General features: G+C 41.3%; 1 protein-coding gene and 1 long non-coding RNA gene across 2 annotated transcripts in view; both read left to right on the forward strand.

Annotated features, from left to right (window-relative positions):
- aspg.L (asparaginase L homeolog) overlaps nt 1-9,228 on the forward strand; it is a 42,740-nt gene extending 33,512 nt beyond the window's left edge. Inside the window, exons 14-17 of the mRNA XM_018230604.2 lie at nt 4,249-4,348; nt 4,725-4,781; nt 6,714-7,586; nt 8,106-9,228. Of these exons, the coding sequence (XP_018086093.1) occupies nt 4,249-4,348; nt 4,725-4,781; nt 6,714-6,746 (190 nt within the window). The 3' untranslated portion in view covers nt 6,747-7,586; nt 8,106-9,228. The remainder of the gene's footprint in view (nt 1-4,248; nt 4,349-4,724; nt 4,782-6,713; nt 7,587-8,105) is intronic.
- A 9,438-nt stretch (nt 9,229-18,666) lies between these two features.
- On the forward strand, nt 18,667-21,147 carry LOC108698798. The gene is made up of 2 exons (XR_001932716.2): nt 18,667-19,169; nt 20,725-21,147. It is a non-coding gene; the product is annotated as an uncharacterized LOC108698798 (long non-coding RNA).
- Nucleotides 21,148-21,534: the final 387 nt, after the last annotated feature.

Here is a 21,534-nt window from a genome sequence, read left to right on the forward strand (position 1 = left end):
TCAGGAAATGCAAGCAATTAATCAATGAGACTGGAAACATTTCAAGGCAGGTTGCAATTTCAACAAATCTAGGAAAATTGGCAATACGCCAAAAAAAGGATAAGGTCAGGCAGGAACACATTGTGTCTTAGTTCGGGGTCCAGCACAGAGAGGAGTAAGAGGCAGGCTCAATATCTCCTTAACTGGGCAATAGCATTCAGCTGGACCTGATAGATATGAGCCAATGAAGGCACAGGCAGAGCAAACCGTTAATGACATCAAAGTGCTAATCACACATATTCGTGATGTGCGGGTCGATCAAAATCAACCTGCAAACGAACCTGTCTGGCACTTCTATTTATAGGCCTGTGCACATCACTAACATCACAAAAGGGAGCAGGGCAAGCGTGTGCCTATAAATAGATGCTGCCGGAAGAAGAATCCAGTACAGGAAAGTCACAGATGGGGAGAGCGAAAGGAAGAGCTCAACCTGAACCTGTCTGTGACCCCCCAAACTATGTGCAGAAGTCTGCCCGACCCTTGGGTAAACAGCAGGTCCGCGGGTATTGGCCCGGCCCGCACATCCCTACTACACATCTTATGGGACCAGCAAACACAAGGTTTCCAGGCAGGTCCTAAAAGATGGCTTTGTCAGAGATTCTGATAAAATCAAGCTTCATATACAGATTTAGTGGAATGGATCTGCCTCCATATTGGTACAGCAGAGTGGATTTTAGGATTGTAACTTCTAGCCAGAATGTTTGTGGGGCTTTTTACATGTCCTCTAAACCTCAAAGACAAACAGTTTGAATTTTTGGCTCACTCTGGCCACTGACTGCCAAAAAAAAATGATTTGCACATCACATTGCCAGCCTGTTGCTATACTTTCATTTTTATTTTCTATTTATAAATATTTAAAAATTACAAAATGCTTCCAAATACTATGCAGGAATAACACAGGATTTTTATTCTTAAACTGAGATTTAAAAGCCTCTCTTTTCCTGATGGACTCTGCAGTGACCAAGATTGCTGTGGGGCAGGCAGCTCAGGTTAATCCACTTCAGAAGCCTTCCAGCATATTAGCGTCCTATCAATGCTGTGTCAATGTGCTGGTCTGTAGAGAAACCAGTACATACAGAGTAGCAAACTGTTGGGTGCTTATGTCTGGTTCTGTCGGTTCTCTTAAGGTACACACTCTCAAATAAGGTTCATAGCCAAAACAAACTATCACCATGTAAAACCCTACAAAACTTCAAGCTAGATGTTCAATTCCTTATTGGAGAAGCTAAGCTTAGGGGTCATCACACATCATCATGCAAAAAATTATGTTTTTGGGTCCTATAAACTTTCAATTTTGATTCTGTATGCACTGGTTTTGGAGTTGCAATGTAATGTGAACTTGAATTAATCACTAACCAGCCTGGTATTGTGACATTTATATTCTATATAGTCCTTACCTAAGCTCAAGTAACTGACCGCTGCAGAGAGCATTAGTTGGGAAAAAAGACAGGGAGCTACTATGGACATATTCAGAGACACTACTAAAGGGCTGTTCCTGTTTGGGCTGGTACATAACCCCAAAACATACTTTTCAACTTTTATACCTTACTCACGGGTAAAAAAGGTTGGGGATCATTGTTGTACAAGCATCATAAGGTCAGCTTTTTGCACCATAAGATTAGTAAAACTCTTAACAGGTAATCTGGATGTGGGGTTTGGTGTGTAATGCTATTTACAGTCACACATAATGGGTGAATGAAGTGTTTGTCCCTACAGTGATTAACCATTTGGGAGGCAGATGAAAAATACTCAAAATCCCCACTCCATTCATTTCTATGGCTGTAGCCTGCATGCAATGCAACCTTTAAGCTGCCTGTTCCCACTATATTACTAGAACAGGGGGTGGCTTGCTGCACTGGGGTTCTAAGCTGATGATATCCAGGGCAAATAATATGTATATCCTCCGTATGCTTGGGAATGTTTCCTTCCACACTCCAAAACATTCATTGTCTGATAAAATTGACCACAGTGTATGTGAATGTGAGAGACTGTAGGCTCCACTGGGGACTGATGAATAATCTCAAAGTGCTGTCAAATGTGTTGGCACTATATAAAACAATTACAGATCCTTAGTTTAAGTTTATGTCTGATGGCTAAAAATATGCATTTTCTGTGTAAATGCAGGTCCATAAAGGACTGGGGAGACTGTCAGACACTTAGTTGAAGCATTGCAAGAGGTTGCTGCACATTCCAGACCACTGCAGGAATAATACTCTTCACAAAGCTTAATCCCTACAGTGTGGTATTTTGCTTATACATTGCCACATTCCCTCCACGGTATCAGAGGAGTGGCCCACAAAGCGCATTCCTTCAGACACTAGGCTGTGGCTTCATTTTTTTCCAGTGTAACTGGTTTCCCCTGACTCTTGTATTCCAGCATTGAAGGAATGCATCTTGAGGCATGTGAATACTTTGCAGGTGCACACGGGAACAAGGCTACCTTTAACCCGGACTGCTCTTTATTACACACTTAATTTGCGTTGGAAAAAAGATCAGGGTTGAACTTGGTGTATCCCAACATTACTGACTTAGGTTAGGAAAAACGTATACTTATAAAAAGTTATAAAGTTTTTAATAAGAAATACCAGCTTATTATATAAAGAGGAGCTGATAGATAAATCCCTACAAGACCTGAGAAAAACATGTAGGGGAGTGCTGGGCACTTTCTAGATTTAAAATTTGGGCTGATCTGACTTGATCAGTTCGTTTAGCTGATGACTGTGCTGTGCTGTCGCTAACTGCTGTATCCACCTGCTGTAAAGGAACTTTAGATGAAATTTCTGGTTTAGACAGAGACTATGGGGCAAATTTACTTACCTTCGAAGTTGCGCCAGCATTGGCTTTGCCGCACTTCGCCGCACTTCGCCAGGGCACCGGTAATTCACTAAAATCCGAAGTTGCGCTCAGGGAGGTGAACGGTAGCGAAGTTGCGCTACCGTTAATTCGTCAAGCAAAGCAAAGTTATGCTAGCGATGCCTAATTTGTATACAACGCCAAGTTAAAGTACAATGGACGTATATGTAGCAGCAAATATATTACACTACACAAGCCCAGGAAAGCTTCATAAAATAAAATAGAGTTGTTATTTTGCCCTATACATTTGCCCACTGTATAGTTTAGGTGCCATATGTTAGGAAATGTAGGGGGGAAGGAGGGTACCTCCAAAAAAAATTACGATCTTTTTCAGCCTATCACCCTTAAAAAGTAAAAGATGCCAGTGTTTTTTGGGACTTTTTTAAACTTTTTTTGAAGCAAGCCCTATCTACTCTATTGCACTTCGCCTGGTCTGAGGTGGCGATGGCAAGTCTGGTGCAAGAGGTAACATTCAGTAAAATGCGCAAGTTAGTGAATTAGCATAGTTATTTCCTTCGCCATAGCGCAAATTCGCCTGGCATAAGGGTGCGAAGTAGCGCTAGAGTAGGTCCTCTTCACTAGCGAATTTACGCCAGCATCCGTTAGTAAATCGGCAAAGTAACTAAATGACTTCACGCTGGTGAATTTTCGCTAGCGTTAACCACTTCGCCCTTTAGTAAATATGACCGGTAATGGCTGGTATTCAGGACTACTAATATAAATGAAAGATCAAGGCCCCTCATCCTGGTAACTAGAGAGGCCAGAGCTAAGACATATAGGTGAACGGAGGCAGATAGTGGTCTCAGGTAATCATACAATGGCATGCTGACCAAAGGTCAAGACTCTGCAGATAGAAGTCAAACAACAGTTAGATACAGAAGTGTTGCTTCAGAACTACAGACGCCCATCCTGTCTCAAACGAGCAGACATAGATTTTATGCTTTGTGTATGTTGGAATCAAGGAACCATAAAATAGTGCAATAGGTATTGCAATATTTACTATAGTAAGCTTACATGCCTCCCAATATAAAAGGAGGGCTTTGACCGTGTATGGTATATCCGTGTACCCTTTGCTCTTATTTATGGTAAAAGGTATAAAAGCTTGTTGTAAGAGGAGTGTTTTTGGGAAGTCCTCCTGTCACACTTAAGTGTTACACTGTGGTGTGATTGTGACAACTTCCTAAGCAAAACTCTTGTATTATTTTTCTTTTGTCTAATAAATGACTTATTTTGAATAGCCTTCTCTGTGAGTTTTGCTTTATAACGAGGTCTGGGCACTAAAAATACCTTCAACGGGAAAGGGGGAAAAAAAAAAGCATTAACTTAAAAAGCCATTGATTTTGTTTTATTTCACAGTTTAGCTGCTCTTGGTGATGTGGATGGTCTGGCAGCATGGGAATTAGCAGGAGCAGATATGAATCAAGCTGGATATGATGGACAAACTCCCCTCCAAGTAGTAAGTGAAATATTGGTCAGGTTTGAAAATCCTGTTTGACAAGTGCATCGGTGTGTTGCCGCGGTGCTTGTCCAATGGTCCTGTTTGGCCCTGTGCGTGGGTGGCTAAATTTATCATGTTCACAAATGGTACTGTTTTTTAGATCATATTTCAATATGCAAGTAGAGTTTGGACTTGTATAGCATTCAATTTTATATTTAATATTCTCAATTTTGAGCATCCTTAGTGTAACATCTGTTTTCTATAATTTGCCCCTCAAATGAGTAGTGTATCAAATCATCAGCCGCTACATTCGTTTATTCCAATTACTTTGTACACAAAATATTTGTATCTGTTTTTCCTGTGTCATCATTTACCTCTGTGTATTGCTTTACAGGCAGAAGCTGCAGGCAATGAAGAAGTCTTAGAATTCTTCAGCCTAAAAAGGCCACAGGTGAGTTATTGACAGATGCAGTTTTGTCACTGATCACAAACATTTCTGCATTCGCTCTGCACAGAATCTCTCACCAGTGAGCTTTTACCTCTATTCTGGTACTGCAACTCAGCCAAGGTTTGTCCAGGGGCCTCATTAGCTGTGCATGACAGTTGCTAAAGCCTTTGGCAAAGCTTGTTTTCTGTGATTATGAATGTGCACTTGAGATTTACGAGTAGGGGCCCTGCAACACTTGCATGACAAGAATAACAAGAAAAATGAATAAATTATGAATTACTCTGAAAAGCAGGGGCATACCTGGGTCAGAACCTATGTACCTCCAGCACACTGATTCACTAGTGTACAGAGCGCTACAATGGACTTTATAAAATATGCATTTAGACACATAACAATTGATTGTGTGTTGTGCACAGGCTTGTCTGTCATATAGGGGGAAATTTACTAAAGGGCAAAGTGGCTAACACTGACGAAAATTTGCCGGCTGACATCATTTCGGCACTTTGCTGATTTACTAATGGTGGCTTAATTCCGCTGGCGTAATTCCGCCAAGGAGATTAACTCTGGCGCAACTTCGCACTCTAACGCCAGGCGAATTTTCGCTCTGACGAAAGAGCGTTACTACAGAAATTCACTGTTTTTTATTTTACTGACTGTTACCTCTATCGCCAGACTTGCCTTCACCACCTCAGACCAGGCGAAGTGCAATAGAGTACATAGGAGTTCCAAGACGCTGGCGTCATTTCCTTTTTACAGGGTGATAGGCTGAAAGAAATCAAAATTTTTTTTGGGGGTACCCTGCTTCCCCCCTACATTTGATAACATATGGCACCTAAACTATACTGTTTGCACATGTGTAGGGCAATATAACACATTTATTAAGGTTCCCTGGCCTTGTGTAGTGTAATGTATTTGCTGCAGCATATACGCCCATTGTACTTTAACTGCACGCCGTAAGCAACTTAGCCAACGCTAGAGTAACTTCGAACTGCTGAGTGTATTTTCACTAGCACAACTTCGCCCCGCATTTGTTACCCTGTGCGCAACTTCGGATTTTCGTGAATTTGCATTGTCCAGGCGAATTTACACCTGGCAAACTGTTGCAATGTGCGCAAAGCCAGCGCTGGCGAATTTTCGCTGGTTAGTGAATTTGCCCCATAGACTCTTTATATTGGACACACCATTACATCTAATATCTATAATATAAAAACCATTCCTTGGCCAGTATATGAACATGTAATAAATAGTAGCTAACAGGAAGAGTATAACCCTGAACATTACAGGGTATTACATATATTTTAGTAACCCACTGTACACGAAAATATCCGTTTCCTAGTCACAAGGTTACAGAAACCCATTCTAGCATACAGAAGCACCAAATATATTTACCATTTGTATTAAATAATCAGGGAATTTACATGTAGTACCCCAGTTGTATATTGTGTTTGGATACAAAGTCATCCCCTCTTGTTACTGCCAAATTCTGCTGTTATTAGCAAAAGCCAGAACAAATCTGCAATATAGTGAATCCACTCACATCTCATGGTTACCTCTCCTGATCCATAAAGAGATTAAAAGCAGAAGGGTAAATTATCTCTACTTTGGCAGAGACATTAAAGCCAAATTAGCATCAATGTGCTTTATGGACACAGGCAGCTGTGTTTTTTTCATTCATGGGTTTAGTTTCTCCTGGCCAGTGACATTGCCTGTGCATGCCTTGTGTACCTGTTTAACCAGTTACATAACCAGACAACAAACCCACAACAGAACTTGCTAGAAATATTACTATCCTGCATCCTGCATGACTCTTCATTTTTCTTTCACTCCAGCCCTTTTTACAAGGCTCACACTTTGATTTTTTTTCACCTAGAACATTACTGGTTTATTTTATGCTTGTTTATAATAATGTGTTTTTTCTTTGTATTTCCTTCTTAGGTCTTTCTAAATGGCATTGCAAATGCAAACTAGCTGAGCGGTTCATCTGTTTCCCATGTGGATACTGGATGCTGTTAGCAGTGCAACAACCACATTCCTTTTGATATCCAAAAGGAGCCACCATATCTGTTCCATAACTCAGGTTACAGGCATACAGCAAGTGTTGCCTCACTAATAGGCTGATGAGTAACACGCTGCACACTTCCTAATGTTGTGCTCTATGTATATATAAAGATAGACATGGTTGTAGAGGAAAATAGACTTTTTTTAAATAAGTTTTAGGAACAATTTCAAGGAGAATTTTATCTTTTTAGAAAAGCACACAATTCAATCAGTTATGCACAATACAGGGCTGTAAGGGTTTCAGTTAACGTTAAAGGAGAATTCAACCCCCTAGGCGCAAAAACCCCTCCCTCCTCCTCCCAGCCTACCTCCCCCCTGGGCAAATGCCCCTAACTTGTTACTTACCCCTCCTTCTAGGTCTTCTCCAGCGGAGTTCACGGCAGCCATCTTCTCCTGAGCGCTCTTCTTCCTGTATTCCCTGGTTTGGTGGCGCATGCGCAGTAGGAGGCATTTACCGATAAGGATCTACTGCGCATGTGCCGAAAGTCACAACATTTCTGAAAAAAGAAATCAAAAATTTCGTGACTTTCGGGCGCATGTGCAGTAGCTCCGTACCGGCAAATGCACCCAACTGAGCATACGCCCTAAAGTCACGAAATTTCCGATTTTTGCGCCTAGGGGTTGAATTCTCCTCTAAGCCTGGGGTGAGGGTCAGTCTTCCCACCTGGACCTTCCTTGATATGCGCTAGATGCTCTGGTCTCATCTTCCACAGTATTAAAAGTTAGTGGAGCTGGTTGGCTGGTGTCCTGCTTTAAAGGAGAAGGAAAGCCCCAGGGCGCAAAACCCCTCCCCCCTCCTGTGTATTGCCCCCCCTCCCTCCTCCCCCCTGGCCTACCCCTCCCGCTGGGCAAATGCCCCTAACTTATTACTCACCCCTCTGCGCAGGTCCTGTCCACGGAGTTCACAGTCGCCATCTTCTCCCACGCGCGTCTTCTTCCTGCTCTGACCGGCGTCTTCTGGCGCATGCGCAGTAGGAACAGGTACGGTACAGCTCTATTGCGCATGCGCCGAATGTCACGAAGTGAAATCGGAAAACTTCGTGACATTCGGCGCATGCGCAATAGAGCTGTACCGGTACCTGTTCCTACTGCGCATGCGCCAGAAGACGCCGGTCAGAGCAGGAAGAAGACGCGCGTGGGAGAAGATGGCGACTGTGAACTCCGTGGACAGGACCTGCGCAGAGGGGTGAGTAATAAGTTAGGGGCATTTGCCCAGCGGGAGGGGTAGGCCAGGGGGGAGGGGTTTTGCGCCCTGGGGCTTTCCTTCTCCTTTAAGGCAAAGCCTGAGGTGCACAAAGTATTGCAACCAGAAAAATTATGAAACCCCAATCCAGGGATTGTGAACAGACTTCCCTGCCCATCCAAATCCAAAAGAAATTGCATTAAACGGGGGAACTTTGAGCCCTTTTTGCAGGATTCAGCCAAACTAACTCCTAGATCACGTGCATCTATAGAAAAATAAAATAGCTATTGCTGGAGTGGTGGGTCTCTGCTGTTTGTCACAGCAAGCCTCAGGGACAAGGAGAAGAGCTGGAGGTTATTTCACACTACTGGTAAGAAGTGCGACTCGTACATAGGGCTGACTTCTGGCTGATATTTTACCCATAAAGCTGGCAGTAACAAAACAAATTAGTTTCACATCATTTAGGGCTCATACCCTGTGATGTCTGGAGTGCACTGAAACCCATCACAATTAAATGACTTGTAGGCACAAACCATTTTAGTAGTGTAACAAACTAAGATGCAACGTAAAAACACTTGAATATTATTTGTTATATAAGTATTCTGTGTGCAACTGTCTGTGGTGTTTTTAACAAATGCTCACATATGTGTGAAGTATCAGCAGATGAAACAAGTGGTGTGTTTATTATCCTGTGGTGAGTGCAGACAATGGGTGTGACTCCTGCATTTTATGTTCAAACATTTTATCTTCGTGGCTGCATGTTTATGAATGTAGTGTTTGTCTCTTCCCACGGCTGGGGGATCAGAAGGCCTCTGGGTGATGATGGTTTTATGTGTGTCTCATATGGAGCATGGTATTTATAGGGAGCCATGCTGGGACAATTCACTGCACTCATGGTTTTTTTAAATGTTTTTAGCTGCTGCGCCTTGGGTACAGTTATTTACTCAGATTTGCTGTACTTTGTGAACACGTCCAAAATACATATAATGACACAGTATTACTGTTTTAAAAAATATTTGTTGGGTTCAAAAGAGCCATTTGTGTTAAACTGACTTTAGACCTGTAACGTTATTTCTCATGCTTCCAGTGGGAATTCAGTTGCTGATACAGTTTGCAGCTGTACACAGAGGTCTCCTGCCTCCATGTTGAGTGCTCTGCCAATGATATGTTTAAGGCAATATGTCAAACAATAAAATATATTTAAAACAACAATGGAGTCGAAGAGTGTATCTATATCATGAAAGTCAATGCTCTTTAAAGTCACATTATGGTAAATTAAAGGCAGAATATATGCATAAAACATGTTTCTCTGATCACTGAAGGGACTGAGTTGAAAACACCCCCCCCCCTAAACATTTCTTTTAATGGGCCTACAAAGAAGGAGGATTTGAAAACAGTGCAGACATTGTGGCAAACTCCAACTGGCAGGCAATAAAACACAATATATTCACTGGAGCAGTTTTAGCTTTTGCAATTTCAAAATCTATAATAGTATCTATTGGAATCTGTTATGAACATAATAATGAATTACAGGCATAGCAGTCATTATCATCAGAACCTGGGGGGCAGCGTAGCCTTTAGAATTTTTACCCCCAGTTCCAATGTCTCTCATTCTGCAGTATCACGCCAGTCCTCCCCCCCCCCCCCCAAGATGAGACTTTTTAAAGAAGAGCTAAACCCTAAAAATGATTATGGCTAAAAATGCCATATTTTATATACTGAACTTATTGCACCAGCCTAAAGTTTCAGCTTCTCGACAGCAGCAATGATCCAGGACTTCAAACTTGTCACAGGGGGTCACCATCTTGGAAAGTGTCTGTGACACTCGCATGCTCCGTGGGCTCTGAGCAGCTGTTGAGAAGCTAAGCTTAGGGGTCGTTGCAAATTATCAAGCAGAAAATGAGGTTGGTCTAATATAAGCTGATGCTACAAGGCTGATTATTAAATTCTGATGCTAATTGCACTGGTCTCTGTGCTGCCATGTAGTTATTATCTGTATTAATTACTAATTAGCCTTATAATGTGACGGTTAAATTCTGTGTGGTACTGTATATTGTGAGTGGGTCCCTAAGCTCATTAAGTGACAGCAGCACAGAGCATGTGCAGTGAATCAGCAGAAAAGAAGATGGGGAGCTACTGGGGCATCTTTGGAGATCTTTACTGCTAAAGGACTGTGGTTGCCTTGGACTGGTACAGAAGTCGAAAACATAATGTACAACTTTTCTAGCTACTTTTTAGAAAGTAGCCACAATACTTCCTATCTCCTAGAAGAAACATTATTGTTCATATATGAATGTAGTATATGACGTAAAAGGCAACGCTACCCTATTTCATAGGTTCCAGCCATCACCCCCACATAAATGTCTGGATGTTGCAGCTGTGTTGTCTCCTTCTATTGGAGATGACTATACTATATATTAGGGATGCACCGAATCCAGGATTCATTTCGGCATTCGGCATCCTTCTGCCCGGCCGAACCGAATTTGAATATGCAAATTTGGGGCTGGGAGTGAAATCACGTGACTTTTTGTCACAAAACAAGAAAGTAAAACATATAGGATTTGGTTTGGTATTCAGCTGAATCTTTTGTGAAGGATTCAGGGGTTTGGCTGAATCCAAAATAGTGGATTCAGTGCATCCCTACTATAAATGCATCATAACGAATAGAAGCGCAATACAGTTATAGCCACTATAGATTGGCAGCTGTAAGGTATTTAAGGGATCAGAAGGAACCACCAGATAAGTCACTTCCTATTCATGTTTGTAGTACAGCAAAAAAGTCACTATAAAACAGATATTAATAACTGCTTTTTACAAAGAGTGCATTTCATTTTTTGAGTACCAGTATAAGTCCAAAGTGAAAGGAGGATTGACTGGGCGGGGTAGTTCTCACATAACCACAGGTTCTAGGTGGTTATAGGTTACTGAATAGTTAGACTGTTTCATCACCTCACTTGGGTGTGTGAGCACAAACCCAGGGCGTATTTGTAATCCACCCTTTGATGTATTCTGGGCTTCATCGGCATAAACACATTATACTGGGGAGAGGTGGCATCTCCCTGTTCTCTTCCACAACATGCACAAACTGGGACTCAAACTGAATATTATATAAAGGAAACCATATAGATAACATTTTTCACCTTTTAAGAAGTGATCCACCTCATGCAGCCCATTCCATTTACACAGTAGCCTGCCTGATCCAGTTGAAAAAAATACTGTCAATATGATGTTTTTGAATTGGACATTGGGGCATTGCTGTAGCTGTAGTAATGCAGTAAATAACCCAAGTTGACCAAAACTACAACTAGGATGAGGATCTACTTGCAAGGAGCATATAACATTGATATATTTTAGTGCCTGTGGCAGTTACAAGTCAGAGTAGCAGAATAATGTAGTTGTTTGACTTTTACATCATCATGACATTTTGTGGCATGGGGAGGGGTATGAGAAGACCAAGCCATTAATTGCTATTGGGGGCTGCTGGACATCATCTATGCACCTGTGACACATATAATAAACAGCCTGATTTTACAAGAGATATCATTTTCTTAAATTTCAGTCTGTGACCATCTTAGATTCTGTTACTCTATGCAGTCACCTTGTACAGTGCCCTCATTCTCTGCTTCCCAACTACCCCATCTTTGCCCAGGTGCTGAATCTATTGTCCTGCATTACAGTATTATGGACATTTCCCTCATGTTTCCCTCGCGAGGTATAAAATGCAAGCAAGTTACTTTCAGCTGCAACCAACCCCAATTTCCCATCTGCTCATAAACAACTAGTATGTCTTCCTCAACAAGTAGGAGTAATGCACACTATGGGATGACTCTGAAGGCAACTTTCCTACTATACTAATTAGATATTACCATTGGTAAGCTATTTACAAAAAAATAACCAAGACTTTCTACCTTCTGGTCCTTCAATAACAAATAAGTCAGTAAAGTGATAAGTGAAAAGCCCTATGAAGTAAGTAAAGGCAGAAAGTAAGAAGGTACCATGCAGGCTTGATACCGAATAGGTTTGACAGTCCTTATTTATTCTTATTTTTTGACTTTTTTCATTGAAGGGAAATAAATGAAGGTGGCAAAAATAAGACTATTTATAATGCACAAGTAATGGAAGCAACAAAGTTTGGTTGCTATGGGTAACTAGACCTTGTGCAATCAGCAGGCAGCATTTTGTAGCTACCTGGTTAAAGTTCATCATCGCTTTCTTGATCATAAAAATAAATGTCAGTTGTTAAGGAAGTGGGGAAAAAAAAGCTAAAAATGAAAAAAATGTGAATATAGTAGCGCTATGGTCACTTATGTGTTGTACAGCTCAGGTTGAGCAATGACCTTTTTACCCTATTGCTGAGCTGCAGTCTGAAAACACTTGGGATATGTTGGCTTAGCAAGAGACTACACATGGCAGCAAATAAGGTCTGGTGTTTCCATCATCCGGCAACTTAAAATGTAAAGTCACCTACAATGTGATCAATAAAATGCTTGGCTACACCTTTAAAATAAATTGGACTCATTTATATAATACAACCATGATAGCCCCGTGGTCTTCTATAGTCCCAAACTTTACAGTCATAGAATGGTCTTCAAACCTTGTACAGGTACAGGACCTGTTATCCAGAATGCTTGGAACCTGGTGTTTTCTGGAATTTGGATTTTCATATTTTTTTTTTCAGTAGACCTAAATAAAGCCAATAGGCTGGTTTTTCCTCCAACAATGATTAATTATATCTTAGTTGGGGTCAAGTGCAAGCTACTGTTTTATTATTACAGATAAAAAAAATGATTAGCATGGAGTGTATGGGAAATGGCCTTCCTGTAATTCAGAGATTTCCGGATAAGGGATCCCATACCTGTACAGCAATAACCACATCTCTTTTCTAGAAACATGGGGCTCAACCAACAAAAAATATTGTTTTATTCCTTTTTGTTTTTGAAATAGAAAACAATAAAGAGCCAGTTATAAATACAAATATCCAAAGTGCTAGAAAGTATAAGGCAGGGTTATCTCTCCACTATTTATATTTTAGTGCACTGGGGTCTGGCGATCAGACTCACAGGAAAACTATTCCTCAAGCATGGAGACCTATAAATGGATGTAAATTGTAGCTAATGTGACACTTTAATTTCTATATTTATAACGTTTGCACTCCAGTGGTCCTAATTATACATTTATGTAGATACAATACAAAAAAACTGCATCCGTAACCCAAACTGTAGTTTCTATAGTGATGTATTAGTTGGTTGAGTCCTTGGTTACTGGTTATAACGTGTGAGGTTTGGTGTAAGTAGGATCTCCATTGTGTAAAGAACTGTGAAGCATGAATTCATAAAGAGAAATTCTGACTGTGTCCCGTGAATCTCATCTTTATGTTTTATCAACACAAATGTTCTTATTTATGTTTCACCCCAATAACAATGTATTCCACATAACATATATTTTTTTAAAACATTCAGTGCTGTGGAATATGTGATAATAGGGGGCCCATTTACTTAGCTCGAGTGAAGGATTAGAAGAAAAAATACTTCGAATTTCGAAAATGGCTACTTCGACCATCGAATAAGCTACTTCGACCTTTGACTACGACTTTGACTTCGAATTGAATGATTCGAAGTAAAAATCGTTCGACTATTCGATAGTCGAAGTACTGTCTCTTTAAAAAATACTTCGACCCCCTAGTTCACCACCTAAAACCTATCAAGGCCAAGGTCCCCATAAGCTTCCTAACAATTTTCTGATTGAAGGAAAATCCTTCGATCGATGGATTAAAATCCTTCGAATCGTTCGATCGAAAGTTTATTCCTTCGATCGTTCGATTGTCGGAATAGCGCTAAATCCTCGACTTCGATATTCGAAGTCGAAGGATTTCAATTCGGCAGTCGAATATCGAGGGTTAGTTAACCCTCGATATTTGACCTTATGTAAATCTACCCCTAAGAGTGTATATAAAAGCTATGGCTCTTGGTATATATCTGGTGCCACCCAACCTTTGGACTGTACGTAAAACTTCTTTCCCAGGAAACAGTGAGACTAGGAAAACCAACGACCGCACCTGTTTAAGGTGAACTGGAAAGAGCCCGTCTGATAAATGTTTGTGTAAGTGGGGTTAGAGCTAAAACTAGTCCTACGGGTTCATGGGGAAAAATGCAAACAGGGTCTTTACATTCAGTAAATATTATTCCCATGAGAGAGAATTTTCTCTCAGGCGCCTACACAATACAGAAGCAGCCTAGGGCAGCCTGAGTGAACATGAACCGGCTTGCAGTAATACTGTAGATCAGCTTAAATTGTCTTAAATGAGGTCTTTAACTGCATGGACTAATACTGAATGATAGTTAGATATTCTCGTGTAGCATGATTATTCATATCATACATCAACATTGTATTTAAAACATTCAGACACGGGCCGTAAGCTCTGCAGGCGAGAAAGACACATGAACGCTGGTGCTGCAGGCGCAGAGAGTTGAAGCGTATGACCCAGGCCCACAAACAGTTGACACTTAGGGGCAGATTCACTAAAGGGCGATGTGTCTACCAGAGTAGACTTCGCCGCCTCAGACCAGACAACGTGCTAAAAAGCAGCTAGATCTTCCTTAATCTTCTGTCACTTACATCATATCCTGTGTGCAGAAAATGCATTAAAGTTCAAAAACCGCTGGTGACGTTTACTTTCTTTAAGTGGGATTGCCTGCAAATGTCCTAACATACTTTTTTGGGTAACCGGTTTTCTCCCGACATTTCATAACATATGGAACATTCATTTTACAGTGGGCTCATATGTAGGGCATTATATTAACTCTCTTGTCTTTATTAAGGTTCCCTGGACATTTGTAAAAAAAGTGGTAACTTCAAACATTGGCACCAACATTTATAATAAAGACCTCCATACATCCATACAACTGAGATTACTAGCATTTTTCACTAGACACAAACGAACGATAACGCATGTTCGCTATGAAATGCTCTCACTGCCGAAGTAACAATAGCGAAAAGTCGCCAGCGTTCGGCGCCCAAGGCACAACTTTGCATATTAGTGAATTAGCATAGTGGTAGTGAATTTGCGCCTGGCAAAGTGGTGTGATGTATGCGAAACGGTCACTGGCGACAATCTGCCCTTTAGTGAATCTGCCCCATGGATCTAATCTCCCTTCTAGAGACCAAGAAAAGTAGCCTAGAATCTGCAATATGAAACAAATGCTAATTAACCTATTGTTCTCCTTCCTATTATAATGATTTACTAGATAGGAGTGAGGCTAACATGTAAACTCCCTCCCAATACACTGGCTACTATAGAGTAGTACAGATGTGCAGGTTGGTCTTGTATCATTAGGGGATTATTTACTAAACTCCCAATGCAAAAAACCCCAAAAAATTGTGTTTTTTTAGTATAAAATCGGAATTTTTAGTGCTAAAAACCTCACAAATTTTTCGGGATTTATTATACCATGAGGATGGAAAAAGTCAGAATCTGAAAATCCAGCATCTGAGACCTGCTGAGGTTACATATACTGTAAGTCAGTGGGAGACGTTCCAAAGATTTTTGATCTGCGCTGGCTTTTGTGCAATAATCCAAAGATTTCGGTGTTTTTGGGCAAATATTTGAAGGTTTGCGGGTGGAAAATCCAAAAAATGTGTACGATTCGTATTTTTCATGTTTTTTTCCCAAAAAACAAAATTTTCGGAAAAGTGTATTAATAAATAAGGAGAAAAAACTCGTGCTGATTTGGTCGGAGTTTTTTTTCAGAAAAATTGAAATAAATTTGGACTTTGATAAATAACCCCCTTAGAGTGTTTTACACTGGCTGTGTGCCAGCACCATAGGTCCCTTCTTAGGGGATGGAGAATTTCAAATGGAATACTTCACCAAGCTCAAGAAGGAAAAACATCTTTGAGTTGGACATATACTTTTTTTCAATTTTTATTGATTTTCATTCACAAGGGGAGGGGAGGAAAAAGGGGGGGGTTTATGATCCCGCCTGGCAGACATTAACAATTTACATTCTCATCCAGCATTAATAAGGTACCTCATGTATATTTCACTTAAGCCCATTCGATTATACCTTTTATTCACCCATAATAGTTATTCCTTCAGCATCAGTCCATGGCTGCCAGATTTTATCAAATTTGTCACGGCAGCCCCGTGCTAAGTAAGTGAGTTTGATCAAGGGGAGCACATTGTTAACCTGCTTTTGCCACATTTTCAACGTGGGAGCTCTAGGCCCCATCCACCTTAGTATGATACACTTTTTTACATAACATAGTAATCCTCTAGTGAGAAGGTGCAGGCATTTCCCATGAATACTGAGCTCCCTCCAGAATTCCCAGCAGACAGCATTGGGGAGTGAGCAACAGGGGAAGAGCCAGTTGTGTTGAAAGGTGTGTTGTAACTGCTCTCCAGAATGATTGTATATGGGGGCATTGCCATGTGGAGAAAGTTTGCCTGCTCTGCCTGGCACCTATAGCAATTGCAATTTTCTTTTCTGCCAAATCTATATAGCTTGGTGGGTGTCAGGTAGACCTGGTGGAGGAACTTGTACTGTATCAGTCTATCTCGGGAAGATACTAGAAAGTGATATAGGTTGTCAGTCGCTTCTTCCCATTGGTCCTCTTCCAGATCTCCCAATGTGTCACGCCAGGTAGGTGCGGTGGAATGGGGCCACAGGGGCACCGACCAACAGCCAGTAGATTTGGGATGTCAATTTGGCTGGCATCTCCGCACCATAAGTTTCAATAGTGGGTATTCCTCAGTTACCAGTGATTGAGAAGTAGGCATGAAGCCTCAGATTAGGAGTCAACATCTTGTCCCTTAACTCTGTATAGAGTATAAACATGTTATCAACCAAAACATTTTCAGTTTTTTAATACCCCCCAGCAGCCATTCTTGGTAATTGGGGAGATCAATAAAGTGGATTAGGTGTGAGTTTCTCCAGAGTGGTAGGTTTGAGGAGAGTAATGGTGGGTCCACCCCTGTTATGTGCAGAGTCCCAGGCCCTGTGGGCTGTTGTTATTACTGCCAGTTCCTTGGGGATGTCTGTTTGTGCTCTATGAGGTGCATTTTGCATAGCTTCTATCGAGCCCAGAAACGCTGCCTGTAGCTGCATATTCAGGTTCTCTGCATTAGGCACCAACCACTAATGAACATAAGCTGCTTGGGCCACCAAATAGTAGGCCTTAAGGTTAGCCAGTGCCAGGCCTCCGCTGTCCAAAGGGGCATAGAGTGTCTCTTTGGCTATTCTGGGGGCTTTGTTATTCCAAATAAAGGTTGTTATCACCTTTTCTATACTTCGAAAGACTCTATTTGTGAACTGGGGAGTTACGGAATAAATACAAAAACTTTGGAAGAAATACCATTTTAAATAGGGCCATTCTTCCCCATAGTGTAAGTGTCAGGTGCTGCCATGCAGCCACAACCCTGGTAAAATGCTGAATTGCTGGGTCTAAGTTCAGCTTGGTAAACTCAGTTATACTTTTGTGTATTCTAAGGCCCAAATATTTAAAGGTATCAACCACTTGTAGGTCTTGTCTGGGGGATACCATTTGGGTGGGGGTTCGATCCAGGGGTAACAGTACAGACTTCCGCCAATTGACCTTCATGCCAGAGTATCTACCATGCTCTTGTATGATTCTTATAGCTATGTCTATTGATGGCCCCGTGTCCTGGAAGTATAGTAAGACATTGTCAGCATATAGAGAGATTTTCTCCTCCACTGGCCCTACTCTTAGTCCCTTACAGGTGCGTGTAGTCCTGATTCTAGCAGCTAGGGGTTCTATCGCCATTGCGAAGAGGAGGGGGGGATATTGCTTTAACAATAAGGCCTGTTGTGCCTTTTGCATCTCCTGATGGTAATATCTGTGGGACCAGTTGCATGATTTCTCAGGGTTTCTACGCATATATTTTCAAGATTGGAGACCTCCTCCTACAATATCGTTTTATGGTTTGTATTAAGCTACCCTGGAGGGACTTGGACATATTCTTTAAAATACTATGGGAGATGGACTATATAATGTAAAGGAATTTGGATCTGATGATTGACGATAAAAATGTGTAGCCTTACAGAGCATTTGTTTTTTTAAATGGGGTCAGTGACCCCATTTGAAAGCTGGAAAGGGTCAGAAGAAGGCGATAAATAATTCAAAACCTATAAAAAATAAATAATGAAGATCAATTGAAAAGTTGCTTAGAATTGACCATGCTATAACATACCTAAATGGTGAACCACCCCTTTAAAATGATTAGGTCTATGAAGACCTAAAATTCCCCAGCAGGCCTCCAGTTGTACTTCTCTAGACAGGCTTCCACTCAAGGGATACATAAGCCCACCATGCACTAAACAATAGGTCCAAATCCCATATTCATAACACAAAGACCACCCACCCAATTTAAAAGTAAGGTAGAGTTCAGTAGATCAGTACTTTCATTTCCTCTAAACAGAAACCCTGTTCCATTTAGTGGAAGAGAGATGCCATAGCTCAATGGGAATGTTCTAAAACTTTACTCCTCAGAACTGGGCTGCTCTTTTTAGCCTCTTGTACTACCATGGGATTATATAGAGCTACAGCAAGGCTCGCAACCCATTCAAACAACAGGACTTCTGTTATCAGCGGCAGTTTTTTTTTTAAGGAAATAATTGAAAGGACGATTGGAGTGATGAATGAGACCTGTTTGGTGTAATATGATTAAGTTTGGTGGTTACTTTGAACCATTGATGATTTTACGCTGCCTCCAACACATGGTGACTGTATTGTCTAATAAACAGAAACTTACTTAAAAAAAAAAAAGTCTCAAATGTGCAGGTAATAGTTACTGATGTAGTTACACCAGGGTGGAGATTTACACTCCCACTTCAAGCCACCTACAGCTTCTTTAAAACCTGTTTTTCTGTAAGAGAGTGAAGTGCTGTTGACTGCTTGGAACAGGTTTGACTCTACCCGCTGACGTTTGGCTCAGTGTTCAGATGATTGTTAAACACCCCTCAGAAGAGCGCCTGGAAAAACTGGTAATGTCAGGTGAGACTTGCATTCCTGGCTGATTTTTTAGTGGCTTTGTAGGAGATGGCTGCATATATAAGGAGTGTCCTTGTCAGTGAGGAGTCTAGTCAAGAAGAAGAACACAGAGTGAAGCAGCATGGAAATGCAGCCTGTGCTGGGTGAGTTATAAAGCTGTATGAATGGGAGCACTAAGATGTCTGTAAAACTATTGTGGGTAATAGGCGACTCTGTGCTAATAGGGAGACCCCCCTTCCCGTTTGGCCGAGAGATTGAATAAGATTTATCAGTGCTTCAGCTGTTAAACTGTATTTCATGCTGGCACTAGAGATACCAGAACAGTGATCTGATGCATTGTAGATTCTTGAAGGAGAAACAAACCCCTTATTAAAAAAAAAACACTACCCCCCTCCCCCCCCCAGCCTAGCTGCTACTCCGGGCAAATGCCCCTAACTCTTTACTTACCCCTCGGTGCAGATTCAGGCATCGGAGATCACGGGCTCCATCTTCTTCTCTTTGTAAATCTTCAGAATAAGGCCAGCGTGGTGGCGCATGCGCAGTTGGAGCAATTTTTTGTTTAGCGACAACTGAGCATGCGTCGAAACTCACGAAAATTGCTGAAGCGCCGGTCTCATTCCAAAGAATACCAAAGCGACTGAAGATGGTGCCTGTGAACGCCGATGCCTGAATCTACACCGAGGGGGAAGGAAAACGTTAGGGGCATTTGCCTGGGGCAACACTTAGGCTGGGGGGAGGGGGGTCTATGTAGGGTGGGGGGTATGAGTTTTTCTAACTTTAGGGTTGAATTCTCCTTTAAGCATTTGCTAAACTCTAATTTCCATGCTTCCCAGCTTGTCAGACTTTAGTAACACAGGGAGACAACTGGTTTGGCAGCCTTCAGTCTGGCTATTTGTCCCTGGCTGATACAGACAGGACAGGCAAATTCATCTGAGTTTGTCACAATGATCCTCAACTGCTCCCAGCTCAATAGTCCGTGAATACAGGAGACGTGAATACACATGTGCTCCCCTCTGCCTCTCATTACTAGCAGGCTCAGGCTGCCTATTGCCTAACCTCTTCATTTCTCTCTGTCCATGCAGATTTAAAAAAAAAAAAAAAAAAATATATATATATATATATAACTAAGTAATAAATACCAGTGGCACAAAGCAGTTCAGCAGCATGTGCCCCTGCGCCAGCCAGTGATTATTGTTTGTGTACGTTGCTAAGGCGTGATATAATTACACAATCTGCCCGCCTCCGAATTCAACTAAATCCCCACTGTGATCTTGCTGAACTTTATTTTAGGCAAAGGCATTTCAAGATTCTCTTGTAAAGATACAGATCCTCACTTACAATAGATATTAATGCATGTGTTGCACACAGGTAACTGCTTCGTATCTGACTAAAAGCCAAGCAGAAACACACAAATGCATGCAGGGTATAACAACAACATACTGGCCATTTTAAGGGCTCCCAATCCTCCCTAACATTGAGGGAAATTACCAGCTTATTCATACATAGAAATTGCCTTTTCCCTTAGTCCCACCATTCCCTGGTGCTGTCGCATGTCATGCACTGCTTGCAGTTTACTGTTGTTCCCCCAGCAGCCAATAGCCAGATGTTGCCCATCCCTGCATAAACAATTTCTTATTTTTCTTTTTCTGAGGCAAAGCACTGTTTTTTCCTAACATAACCTGTTCTTGTCTGCTCTAGGTGTGTCTGTGATGTGAATGTGGCTGATCCAGCTCTGAGTGGGAGGAGCAGCCGCCTCCCTGTGCCTCACACATTTCTGTCTCCCTGGCCAAGTGGTTCTTAACAGTTCAACAGTTCTCTATCGAAATTGTGAAATGTTTAGGACCACTTGATCCGGGGGATTCGCTCTGCCAGGCGTCACACGGAAGCCCCAAGCTCTCTCATGTACACATTGCATTTTTGGATAAAGCCTGGAACCATCACAGAAAAGAAACAAACGACTTGTCCTATCTATATAGAATTACTTGCTGTATTTGTGCTTTAATCGAAATGGCAAGTTGAGGTGTGGAAATGTTGTAATAGAATATTGACTGATGAATAATGTATGGACTATTGTTATAGGACAGCTGGTGCAAATGATCAGGATTAAAATCTTTAAATATCTTCAGTGTAGTTAATTCCCAATGTATGCTAATATCTGCTTTAAAAATGTGGTTCACCTTTAAGTTAACTTTTAATATGTTATAGAATGACTCATTCTAAGCAACCTTTCAATTGGCCTTCATGGTTTCTTTTTTTTTATTTTTATAGTTTTTGAATTATTTGCATTCTTCTTAAGACTGTTTCCAGCTTTCAAATGGGGGGGGGGGGTCACTGACCCCATCTAAAAACAAATGCTCTTTAAGGCTACACATTTAGGGGCATATTTATCAAGGGTCGATTTACGAATTGAAAAAAACGTCGAAATTCAAATTCAAAAAGACCAACTGAAATTAAGTCAAAGTTTTTTTTGGTCGAATAGGTCCGTTTTCGATTGAATAGGTCCATATT

Source organism: Xenopus laevis, chromosome 8L (genome assembly GCF_017654675.1).
Source record: "Xenopus laevis strain J_2021 chromosome 8L, Xenopus_laevis_v10.1, whole genome shotgun sequence".
NCBI lineage: Eukaryota > Metazoa > Chordata > Amphibia > Anura > Pipidae > Xenopus > Xenopus laevis.